We start from the raw sequence: 12671 nt of genomic DNA on the forward strand, positions 1-12671 counted from the left end.
ATTCAACGGCTCTAAACATAGCGTAGATCGATACAAGACTGTCTAGTGTCTATTGATTTACGTTGGAGTGTGACCATTTTAGCTCGGGCCTGGAAGGGTCAAGAGGATCCTTCAATCTCCAAGTGCATTTTAAAAGTTGATAATGTGTTGAGTGGCAAATCAAGTGGGGGTGGACTTCTTACACGAAATTGTGACTAGAAAAAAAAACATCTACCTACCTACTACGAAGTGGTTCTAGTCATGACAAATAAAACGAAAATCTATTTTCAAATTGGTTAGAATACTTGAAAACTTGAAAGATCCGGTTCCCGGTTCCGGAACCGGATCAGAAACACACGATAAGCAGAACTAGACTACTTTTTAGCTTTTATTTGAAAATACTAATCCCACCAAAAACCATTTTATGTAAAACGTTGCCGAGACGGCAACATAAGGTTTACCCTGTAAAAAGAAATCAGATCTCATGTAGAGCCAAGAATATATAAGAAAATATTGGCTTTGCCATTTCGCTACCGTCGTGGAGGTGATGCGAATATTTAGTTTCTGAATTCTGATCTGAAGTTATTGATAACTGATTCTTAATAGGGGGACCTACCTGTGCATTGGCTGAGTCCTCTGTGTGTACTGCGCCATGGGACCGCTGCCGGCATGGCTAGCGGCGCGCGCGCATGCCGGGCCGCGCCGCTAGCTCCGCGCCATCACTGACACCACCACACACACACAACACCACACCACTGGGGATCACCTGCCGACAAACGTACATCATCAGAACAGGCCAAGCTGCTAGGTAATCGTGTGAGAGAAGTTACTCCTGCATGAAAGCCTTGAAACTCGAGAGACGTGAATCATGAATGTGTTGAAAATCTTCAATATCTACCTTATATGCGCTATCAAATTTGAACTAAATTAATACCTAATGGCGGTCAGTGGTCACTCATGATAAGTCAGTGGTGTTCATCAACAAGCAAAGTTTTTTGTTGATGAAAATCTGACATAAATGTGTACCAACTAGTTTTTCATATACTTAATATCATTGGTACCAAGTTGGTACCATCACTACCAACCATATTTTGTGTTTATTCGCTCAAAAATATCAAACTACTTATAACTCTGACTTGTGTACTTTTTCCTGCTATAAAGATCATTCTATTCTATTCTATTCATCAAAAACGACCACCACAGATCCATCAGCGCTCTACATCACTTCAATCAGAGGGTTTGAGGTTAGTAATTCAAATCAAGGTAAAAGCTACAGCTCGAAATACGCAGTACAGCAAATTCATTGATAACGTAACTTGGCTGCCCGCCAGCGCCGCTGTACGTAATTTTTATTTCACAATAACAACTTTTATTTACAGACTTTCAAATTAGTGGCCGTCTGCGAGCTGAAACTTTAAAGGGAGTTCTTGTCTCCGTTGCATAAGGCCCAAAGATTCGTCTATAAATTTTGTCCATGATCGACGTTGATTGTGCAATGTAGGGAAGCCTTTAGTTAACTACTCGACGAAAAAGTTAACGATTTGTAGGATGGCACAAAACAAAAATGGTAACTGATTTCATGATTTGATACCTACCACCACGGACGTAAAAATATTTTTTTTACGTCCGTGCCTACCACGAGTATTTTCTTAAATTGTGTACGTATTTTATTTATGAAATAAGGGGGCAAACGAGCAAACGGGTCACCTGACGAAAAGCAACTTCCGTCGCCCATGGACACTCGAAACAACAGAAGAGCTGCAGCCTGCAGGTGTGTTGCCGGGAGGGAATAGGGTAATAGAGTAGGCTAGGGTAAGAAAGGGAATAGGGGAGGGTAGGGAAGGGAATATAGGGTAGAGGATTGGGCCTCCGGTAATCTCACTCACTCGGCGAAATACATCGCAAGCTCTGTTTCACGCCGATTTTCTGGGAGCCCGTGGTGTTTCTCCGGTCGAGCCGGCCCATTCGTGCCGAAGCAGGGCTCTCTCACGTAAAAAAAGTGTCTTTATCTTTAGCACAGTTTAACGCGAAATAGCCAAGTTCCATTTTATACGAGTTCTTTATCGTATGAGCCCACTGGCTAATTACAAGGAGCCAGGAGGACTTGGCTCTTTCGTAAATTTTTAGGTCATGTCTCATGACTGCTTTCTCTATCCTTAGAGCCATGCTCTAAGAGTAGAGAAAGATCACAGAGAAAAATCTCACTATATATGTTATATACGAGTCAGAAATTCCATTGCTGGCGTACCCATTGTCCATGTGTGGCAAGTTGGCAACTGGCAACCATTGTCTGCAAGCAAGTTCGTGGCACAGAAAATCGTTTATCGCGCAGAAACCGCACATTTTTTCGAGACAATTGTACCTAATATGTCCTTTCCTGGGAGCCAAACTCCAAAGTACCAAATTTTATCAGATCGGTTCGGCGGTTTGGGCGTAAAGAGGTCAGAAACAGCCAGACACACGTTTGCATTTATAATATTGATTTAGTACAAAATTTATTATAAATCTTAGACAGTGGACTCTAGTGATCGTCTCAAGGTCACGCGGTCAGCCTATGTGATGTGCATGACTAAAACACACCTTTCACAACACTCAAGGTTGAATTCTTCAAAGATTCATGAAGGTTTCACAAGTATTACTTGGTTCTTGTTTTTAACATTACAGTGATTTAAAAAATAACTAGCCTTATAACATTTTCAGAACTTATTGTTATATTGGAATTTGGAATATCATTTTACCCATAATAGGTAAATGATAACGTGGAATAACTAAGAATCACAAAAGTTCAAATTCTATGAACAATGTTATTAATTATTATACGGTGTCTGGTACAGGGTACTTGGTATCTGCCATCTGGTGACTGGTACAGAGGCTAAAACTCAAAATGGTTTTGTGTGAAATTATTTTTCTGGTTAAATTGTGTTATGAATTATGCGTTTTATTACAGTACTTAATCTTTCTGATAGTCTCTTAATAATAATATTTGTAAAGACGAGAAGAAGAGAGTATTTTTGGTTGAGCAATGATCCCACAATGATTGAGAATGGAGATGAATAAGAATTTTTTCCTTTATTTTATATAGGTAGTTCTACTCAAATTGTAATAAAAATCAGTTAGGGTAACATATCCGGTATCCCTAGCCTGGCTAGGTATGCATAATTTAAGGTCTTGCTAGTTAGCTATGCGACATTGTTATTCGTTGCGACGTGGTTGCGACTGACATGCGACCAGCGACAAATTTGTCGTGCATGACAATAATACTGTATAATAATAATAATTTTAATAAGGTATTATGATTTTCATTTTTAACTTTTCACTTTGCCCATGTTGGACAAATAATATAGGTTGTTAAGATAAATATTTGTCTTTATTTGTCCTATGGACCTATGCAATTTCTTAGGTCCTCAATTTGCCCCTGGCTTCAATCAGCAGCCAGCTGGCCCAATCATGCTGCCAATCACAGTTATCCATACTTAATAATAATAATAAAATTAAAATCTCACTACTTTTCACTAAGATTAATATTTAATAAGTAACCTATTCCGAGTTCTGACCACATGGCTAATACTGCCGCCTGCCACAGTGCCACGACTAACTGCACCGTTATAACCATCAATCTATTAAAACCACTCATTTTTCCTGTAGAGAATCGTTTTACTGACTTCTCTGATTGTCAAGTTATTGCTATTTATCGGTGTACAATTCACCTATCGTGTGGTTTGGAATATCGAGTTCGGTTAGCCCGCGAGAGGTGCGGTCGGGCCCGCAACCTTGTAGGCCTAAACGGAGAGCGGATCCTCGCGATGGTGGTCTACCGGTGTCGGTTGCACCCATTTTAGCCGCCGACCAGAGAGCATTCCGATACGAAAATAACCCGATGGGTTATGTCTCGACTCTCGACCGACGTGATAACCTTATCGCCTTATATAACTTGCACATTCATGTTGCGATACCTACTGAGCTGGTGCAGCGACGCGGCACTCAGCTCGCCATCTACATTTTATTAGCAATGTTAACGCCTTCGAAAAAACATTTGTGGGTCACGAATTTGGACGATGATTTTAACACTTTAGAGCTCATTATTTATGTGAACATCCTAGAACATTAACCTAGGGTATAATCGTTCTAATCCTGAGAAATGTACTTCGAATCACGTACCTTATAGCCTAAACCGCCTAGTATTCTTCCAACGGGGCCAGTCACTTTATCACACGCGTATTCACAATCGGCACTCCGAAAACACAATAATTTACAGAACGAATTGCGCAACGACACTTTCTGCAATATTTTTATGTGGCACGAGACGTTTCACGTTACCTGACACGCTCGGAGTTTTCGAAAAGTCCATTGAACCGTTTCCGATGAAATTTACGTCCAGCGAAATTATAACTACGAAGTGGCGACGGTGTATAGACTCGGTGTGCATTTCGCGGTTCGGCCGCCAGGCGGCGCTGCGGCGTGAGAGGCGGAGTCGGGATACGCGGCCGCGAGAGCGGGACGGGGATAGCGCGACGCCACGGAGCGCAAGCCACGTCGCAGCCAGCGCTAATATTTTATCGTGTCGCGTTTATGGGATTCCATGTGAAAAGGGCAATCGTTCAGCTGATTCCTAGGACAGGAGAGGATAGGAGACGGTAGTGCGGTGTGGTGACCTTTCGGGCACTGCGTCACCGCGAATGGCGATAGCGCGAGGTCGTCGGTCGCGGGTGCGGCGTTGCCAGCGCGCGCCGAGTGGCCCGCTCAACCGCTCTATCGGGCCCACGTTTTCACGCGTTACGAAAGTGTCGGCGAATCTTTGGGCCCTTTGATACAGCCCGATCTAGCTCAAGACGCGCCACGGGCACTCTAACCTACATACATACCTAGGTCTATTCTGCTAAACATGTGCCCGTTTGTTTACTGATACTGTACCATGCCAGTGGGCAGTGCCTATACTTACATTCAAAATATCTAGTTCATAATATTCATTTTACTTATCTACAGTACATTAGATAGAACAAAACAACTTAGCATTATATTGTTAGCATTTGAGTCTTACTTTAGACTGGTACGAATGATAAATACTTTGATTACTTATTCATGGCTTAGTCCACAAGTTATTTTGATATCTAGGTGCCTTGCTAATGCTTTCGTAGCTAATAATAGCTTACAAAGGTACTTTTAACATAAATTTTTACCTGTCACCCAGGTAGATATTGTACATTTTGTGGTACACTGTACAGTGTACAATGATACAATAATATTATTGTATCTATTAAGTACCTTTTTTAGCAGTTGCCGAGCTCAAATTACAATGTATTTTATCTACATTACTGAGGCCCACTTGCGCCAGACTGGGTTAACACGCTTAACTCTGAGTTAAATTATACTTCGAATTTAAATTCACATCATGTCTTGCACCACCAAGAGTTAGGAGATAACCTCGAGTTAATTTTTTACATTTTTAACCCACCGATGTCGGAGGGTTAAATCAACTAACTCTGGAGTCTGGGTTAGTAATATCAAAACTGAGATTTTTCGGTTATGACTTATGTACTTTGTTGTGTTCAGTAATAGGTAGTCGGTTTTATTTTGTGTTTAACCACGATAAATGATCAGTGGTTGTTATCTGATGATGATGAAGAAATTATCGAATACATTAGTTCGGACTCGTATTACAGAAGGATTGTAGAACGGATCGATCTGTTTAGGGTCCCGTATTTACTCACAAAGAGACAAAGATTTCCATCGAAGATTTCGCCTAAAAAAGAAACTGTTCTCTTTTTATTAAATAAAATTTAAAATAATTGCAATATACAAATGAGCATAAAAAGTAATTCCCTACCAAAGTTTAATAATAATATCATTGGATTAGGGCGTCTTTAGTGAACTCCTTTATAAATAGGTAGACTAGATAAACATTGGACACAAGTGTTTCTTCCCAATTTTTATCATTTTCCGCATAATTTATTTGCACAAAATATCACAATAATTCACAACACAATGCGACATAGAACCACGTGTCATTTCAAATCTGACATAAGGAGATAGCCTTATTTAAAGTACTGTGGAGCGAGAGAGAGCAGTACACTTAAATTATTCAGCATTCGCTCTATCATATTTGGCTGTGTAAATAAATGAATGAACATGACATAAGCCCGGGTTAGTTGACTCTGGGATAAATTCTTCTGGTGCAATATGTAGTATGAGTTAAAAATAAAAAACGTTAACACTGAGTTATTTTTTTATTAAGCCCCGGGTTATTTATTTAACTCAAAGTTTTGGCGCAAGTAACTGGTAACTAGTACTCTCAATAATCCACTATCTTAAGAAATACGAAATTTCGAACATCCAATTACCAAGAAAATCAAGCAAAATAAAATAGGGGAGAAGGGGGATCCTTGAGGCACCTATTTGTTATTATTATTTTTTGTGTTATTTTTTAAGTTGCTACTTGCTGTGTAGGTATACTGTAGGTAGATACATCATACAAGGTACACGGTCTAAGTTGTTATGAAAACCTTGAGCACAATCGACAGCACACGGCCGAGTGTCGAACCCGCGACCTTCTGCCGTCTGCATGTCATTAGCAGCTAAATTGACGTCATATTTTATGTACGCTCTTCTGTCTTACTGCCTAATGCTTGTATTATATAACGCACCTGCAGCTCTTCTGATGCTGCGAGTGTCCATGGGCGACGGAAGTTGCTTTCCATCAGGTGACCCGTTTGCTCGTTTGCTCCTTTTCTCATAAAAAAAAAACTTAACTTTAAGAAAACAAATGAAAAAAAGGATTAATAAAATAATTAAATAATTAAGTAAGTATAAGTACATACTAATTTTATAAACTTGACAGAGAAGCGAATACACCATACACGATCTCCAGCGTCGAGACTCGAGAATAATGTACCAACTACCAAAATACCAATAGTATCGATTTTACGCTCAAATCTGCATCAGTCCAAGAATGGTGACAGCCCGAGCGATAGCTCTACGTGCTTACTGCTATCATGCTATGGGGTAAAATTAAAGAATAAAATATAATACTTCTCGACTTTCTTGATAATATCACTGCAAAGAGAAGTCTAAATGGGAGACTGGAGTCTGCATGAGGCATGAGCCTGTTTCGCTGCGGTCAAAGCACGGTCAAGTATAATGGTCAAGTGCGCAGTGTGTGCACTGTGCTGTAATCTCGTGAAGATGAATGCTTTTAATATTTTTTTTCGCGAGCAAAACTCTCTGCTATGGAACTTGATATGAGGGCTTCAGGCAAATCACACATTGGCATTTTACCATCTCCTACTTTATGATAGTGGTAAACGGCGGCGGCGCGGCGATGGACATAATAATATTTTATGTGTACATTCTAAAATAAAGTTTTTTACTTTTTCAAACGGCTGTTAAATTAAGTAAAGCCAATAATTAGAAGCAAACGGAATCACATTTAATAATACCTGTAACAATCGATCAATCTAGCCCCTAAATGCTTTTGAATGAGTACAAAAATACTGATGCTTAAACTCCCTTGATCATAAAAATAAAAAATACATGTCAGAATTCGCAGTCGTAAGGACGTGTCGCATCAGCCGTGACGGGCGAGAAGGGTAGCGTGGGGTAGCGTGGCGTGGGGGCCGTTAATTATGGGGCAGGCTGAAGGTCGCCCCCTCTCCCCGGGGCTAAGCCGCGCTAAGCTCATGTACATACTACATACTTCAGATTATCTTTTTATATTATACCAGCGGACCTGATGACTTCTGTCAGTAGCCCAGGCAAATAGCGCTGCAAGATAATACTGCCTGGGCTCACTTGTGGATCTATAACCTTGTGAATACGACAATAAAAGATATAAAACCGACTTCAAAATTATTGTACGTAATTGAGAATTAAAACTCCATATCTGCAAAACTACTGAACCGATGTTCATGAAACTTGCACTCATAGATACTTAATACAATATATTATATAGAGACTTGCACTCAAAGAAATAAATAAAGAAACGGCGACGCACGTGCGTTGCTAAGGAATCGCTCGTGTCAATTTTTGCTTTGCTTTTAGTTAGAACATAGAACAAAATATAACTTACCCGTGGAAAGAAATACCTCCTTTTGACCGATTCACTTTCGTACTTCTATTTTTACAATTAGACACTTCACACTGCGCAATGAGGCATTTTTGCACAACCGCTTCGGTGTAATCAAGTCGAGACGTGCGCGCTGACTAAATGAACGTTCAACGAATCTTGCAGTATACTGCAGGATTAAAAAACGCGTACGTGTACGCGTACGTACGGTAATCAAGATAGAACGGCTAAGAGGGTGGAGTACCACCCGCTTAGCCGTTCTATCTTGATTTATTTCTGTGCTTGCACTATTCCCTATTTTTTTCTAGTACAAATAAGAATTACTTAAATCGGAATGGTAGTTCCAGAGATATGCGAACACAAACATAAAAACATACATACATATAACATACCTACATAATATAAATTATGTAATTGGGAACATACCCATACTACGTGAGTCGTGACCCATTTAGGAGGGGCAGGGGGGTCTTCAAAATACTACGCTTGGTCACAAGACGGGGGGAGGGGGTCTAGAGTAGAGTTTGTCACGTAGTCAATATCGCCGAGAGAAACGTCATACGATTTTTTTTTCTTGACATTTAATACTTGACACTGGGACTTATTATGGTTACTTATCAAAAATAACCATAGGGGGGGTCAAAAAATCTTAAAAAGTAGGTCACGTAGTATGGGTATGCTCCTATATACATGTACACTTTTGAAATTTGGCAGTTGGCACATTAGTTCAGACGCTGATATAGACTAACATATACCAAAATTGAGCGTTTCTGGAAATATTAAACTTACGCGCCGAATTGATAACCTACTTTTTTGGAAGTCGGTTAAAAATCATTCAAATTGATCCAACCGTTTAGGAGGAGTTCAATGATACAATATTATATTACATATATTACACGTACTAATAGTTAATATACATGCATTCCGAAATAAACAAAGAAGGAGGGGCACTTCGTACCCACTAATGTAACACTTTGAAACATATACCAAATGAAAGGGCTTGAAAAGTTGAACATTTTATTGTATGACGATAAATCTCTAAACCATGGGAGAAAAAAGTTAACGAGGGTAGTAGGTAAGAATATTTTGAAAAGGTAAGAAAAGATTCTGTATAAAAAAATTAATAATCACTATTGCTTGTGCTGGGTCTCGAGTGGGTCGGCTTGATGTGAATCATTTGAAATTTGTCTTAATTGGGCATTGCCGACTAGCGATCCTATCTGCAGCCGCAATTGTACTTGCTCGTATGGTGGCAACTTCTTCACTATCTTTGCCATAGAACCAAAAAAGAGATCATTTTCGTCTATTTCATCTTGAGTTGACTGACTGTGTGCGTCGTGTTTGCGCCTATTATTTATAGCTCTATCATCTTGACGATCGCTTTTTTCAAATTCAAAAATAATTTCCTGAGAATTTGGTTGTGTGTCTTCGCTGTTACTAGTATTTTCCATCATATCTTCTTCTGGCGTCTGTGCTCGTTCGCTGTCGGTGTCTTCGATTTTAACAGTGTTTTCTGGGTTTTCATCAGTGATATGAATACTGCCTCTTCTGGTCGTAGGAAGGTCGTCTAGGAATGACAGGAGGCTAGCTCTTTTTCTTGCTGCTTCTCCACTGGCGCCCGTACCTGGTTTTGCTTTTCGTCGAACATAGTAATCTCTAACGTAGCACCATCTTTTGGAACAATCGGAATCTGTAAAGTTAATTTTATTTGTATTTCTGCGTTTAAAGACATATTAGTAGGAGCCATATAATATTTAAGTATGAAAATTTTGTTATTAAAATGTTAAAAAAATATAAAAGAAGGGCTGTAACTGCAAGGTTAATATTCTATTAATTTTTTAAAATTAAGAATTAAAAGAAACTTGAAACGGAACGCATTTCAAAACACCAATCAGCGTTCAGTGACGTCACACCTGCGATAGTAGTGACTAGTGACGTGAGTCTAGTGACGTTTTATCCGTTTTGGCGCCAAATTTTAAATTGACAATTTTAAAGCGCATATTTTTTTGTAGTAAATTCTAGTGTTTTAATTTTTAAATATACTCGTGGTCTATTCTACATCCAGGAGTTCTTTAAAATAAACACAAAAAATAACTGTTCCTAATTACTACTACCCTACAGTATTATTAAATAAGGTCTTTTTAGGGTTCCGTACCCAAAGGATAAAAACGGGACTGTATTACTGAGACTTCGATATCTGTCCGTCTGTCTCCACTCTCTAGACTGTATCTCAAAAACCGCTATAGCTAGACTTCTGAAATTTTCACAGATTGTCTGTTTCTCTTGCCGTTATAGCAACAAATAAGTACTAAAAATAAAATACTTAAAGTTAATATTTAAGGGGGCTCCCACATAACAAACGTAACTTTTTGGCCTTTTTTGCTCGTAGTCAATAAAGGCACCAGGTAGGCACTTGAAATAATATTCACTAAAATCCTTAATTTTATTTGTACTTTAATAATTCATAATAAAATAAAAATTATATTTTAGGTTCGCTATGGAGCGAAAGTAGGCAAAAAAACACATTTTTTGCCTACTTTCGCTCTATAGCGGTACGGAATCCTTCGTGCGCGAGTACGACTCAGACTTGGCCGATTATTTAATGGGATCAAGTGTCCCTAGTCTCCCCTATAATAATATTAACAAGTCATTTGGTAATCGGTAATCACTAATCAGTGCTATTATTATTTAAAATATTAGATTCAAATTTAAAACCTCTCTTTTTTTACTTAAAAAGATTTTTTTAAGTAAAAAAAGAGACGTTTAAAATAATCTTCAGTAATTTTTTTGCACACAGTATTATACTAGTAGTTATTGTACCTGTTTTGTCTAAAACGTCTCCAATTTCTCTCCACAAATTCTGTTTCAAATGCGTTTTTCTGTAATCTTTACTTTTTACGTTGTAAATAATTTCGTGGTTACGCACGAAATTTATTAAAACTTTGTCCTCCTCGCTGGTCCAGTTGGAGCACATTTTATCCATCGTCGTGGTCACGAAAAACTAAAACTTGTAATATACTTGAAAATATAAAAATAACTTTACTGTTACCAATATAACGCAAACGGTAAAACTAGTACCGCCACGGCCAGGCGCCAGCACGGCCGTCACGGAAATGGCGGCACCGCTTTCTGACGTTACGGCACAGCGTCATACAGCGCGATGTCAGCGGTCTCTGGGAAACCGCGCCATTTTGTGTACAGACAGCGCTACAGTTATCTTATATTTTCTGACAACAACTTTAGGAAGAAATAATCTCGTAAATAATTATGATAGAAGTAAGTACCCCCAAAGGGCAAAGTAACGTAGAATAAGTACAATAATTATTTAAACTTAATCTTTCAGGGCACCCTGTCAATTAGTGACGTTCGCGTTATTGACCTAATATTGCTGGTAATATTATGTGCTTATGGCACAGATTACTTATTAATAGTTAATACATACCACAGTTAAAACCACAGTACGTATCGTAAATCGTAATACGTTATACGACGGTCGTTTACACTTTACGGCCCGTTATTCTAGGATACAGCTTACCATCGTATGATCTATAGCTGGATCATGCTTGGCTCGTCTATGTTTTTATACTTTATGCTATGCTATAAAGCGCAGTATCACATTTCCGTGCAGCTTGCATAACACTTTTGTTAACATGTCTGCCAGACCTCCGTGCCAAGACCGCTGAAACAAACCTTCGTCCTCGGCCGCGGCGCTGCCAACGCTGGAAATTGAATAAAATGACACTTTGGCGTGGGTTCGCCAACGTTTATGAAAAAGCCAATTCGAGTCTGCGCAGGCCGCAGTCTGGATTTAGAGCAGCGTAAATCCTGTTACAGAATCGAGGCGAATGTACACAATAAGAACTTATTGAATCAGTTTTGTGGCTTTTGCCCACAATAAAATAGGTGAAAGACAAAACATGTAAATACTGTTGCTGTTAACAAAGAAATTCGTATACATATAGCACTGGAACCATACTGGAACCGTATATGTCCGATGTCATTAAAATTTGCTTACCCTTGTGCGTTCTGAATTCTGATGGCCAGGCAGGCCAGCTCATGCGAATTTGCGATTCTATATCAAATGCGGCATGACCGCAGCTTCGATTATTCACTGTGTGTGATTGTGAAATGTGATTACTTATAAGTTATAACTGATAAATTATCTGTTGTATTGTCTAAAACTTTAAACTCTAACAAGAATTATTATGAGTTGTTAATCGTGATTCGTGAGACGGAAAAAGTTGAATCTTCATACTTCATAGCTTGCGCACTGAGACGTGGGAGAGCCATGCTTCGGCGCGAATGGGCCGGCTCGACCTCGACACGTTCTCACAGAAAATCGGCGTGAAACAGCGCTTGCGCTGTGTTTCGCCGAGTGAGTGAGTTTACCGGAGACCCAATCCCCTACCCTATTCCCTTCCCTACCCTCCCCTATTACCCTATTCCCTCTTAAAAGGCCGACGACGCACCTGCAGCTCTTCTGATGCTGCGAGTGTCCATGGGCGATGGAAGTTGCTTTCCATCAGGTGACCCGTTTGCTCGTTTGCCCCCTTATTTCATAAAAAAAAACGGAGTTTAAGTTTACTACAGTTGACCTACCAGGGGGGGGGGGGGGCAGCATACCTATTCGAGA

General features: G+C 39.5%; 2 protein-coding genes across 2 annotated transcripts in view; both read right to left on the reverse strand.

Moving 5' to 3' along the window:
- LOC121728239 overlaps nt 1–4640 on the reverse strand; it is a 157806-nt gene extending 153166 nt beyond the window's left edge. Inside the window, exons 1-2 of the mRNA XM_042116380.1 lie at nt 4138–4640; nt 596–745 (exon numbers count right to left, since the gene is read on the reverse strand). Coding sequence (XP_041972314.1) covers nt 596–650 — 55 coding nt within the window. The 5' untranslated portion in view covers nt 651–745; nt 4138–4640. The remainder of the gene's footprint in view (nt 1–595; nt 746–4137) is intronic.
- A 4484-nt stretch (nt 4641–9124) lies between these two features.
- Nucleotides 9125–11137, reverse strand: LOC121728349. The gene is made up of 2 exons (XM_042116513.1): nt 10859–11137; nt 9125–9728 (listed from the first exon to the last, which is right to left on the reverse strand). Exons 1-2 carry the CDS (start codon nt 11019–11021, stop codon nt 9169–9171), a joined length of 723 nt encoding a protein of 240 aa, XP_041972447.1. The 5' UTR covers nt 11022–11137; the 3' UTR covers nt 9125–9168.
- Between the last annotated feature and the right edge of the window lie 1534 nt (nt 11138–12671).

The sequence above is a fragment of the Aricia agestis genome, chromosome 6 (genome assembly GCF_905147365.1).
Source record: "Aricia agestis chromosome 6, ilAriAges1.1, whole genome shotgun sequence".
NCBI classification, from domain to species: domain Eukaryota; kingdom Metazoa; phylum Arthropoda; class Insecta; order Lepidoptera; family Lycaenidae; genus Aricia; species Aricia agestis.

What these genes read in the sequence shown, in the direction of transcription:
- LOC121728349 (XM_042116513.1), bottom strand. Translation starts at nt 11,021, where the DNA reads ATGGATAAAATGTGCTCCAACTGGACCAGCGAGGAGGACAAAGTTTTA. An exon ending in AGACGTTTTAGACAAAACAG is followed by an intron (nt 9,729 to 10,858) that starts GTACAATAACTA and finishes TTAACTTTACAG; the next exon opens with ATTCCGATTGTTCCAAAAGA.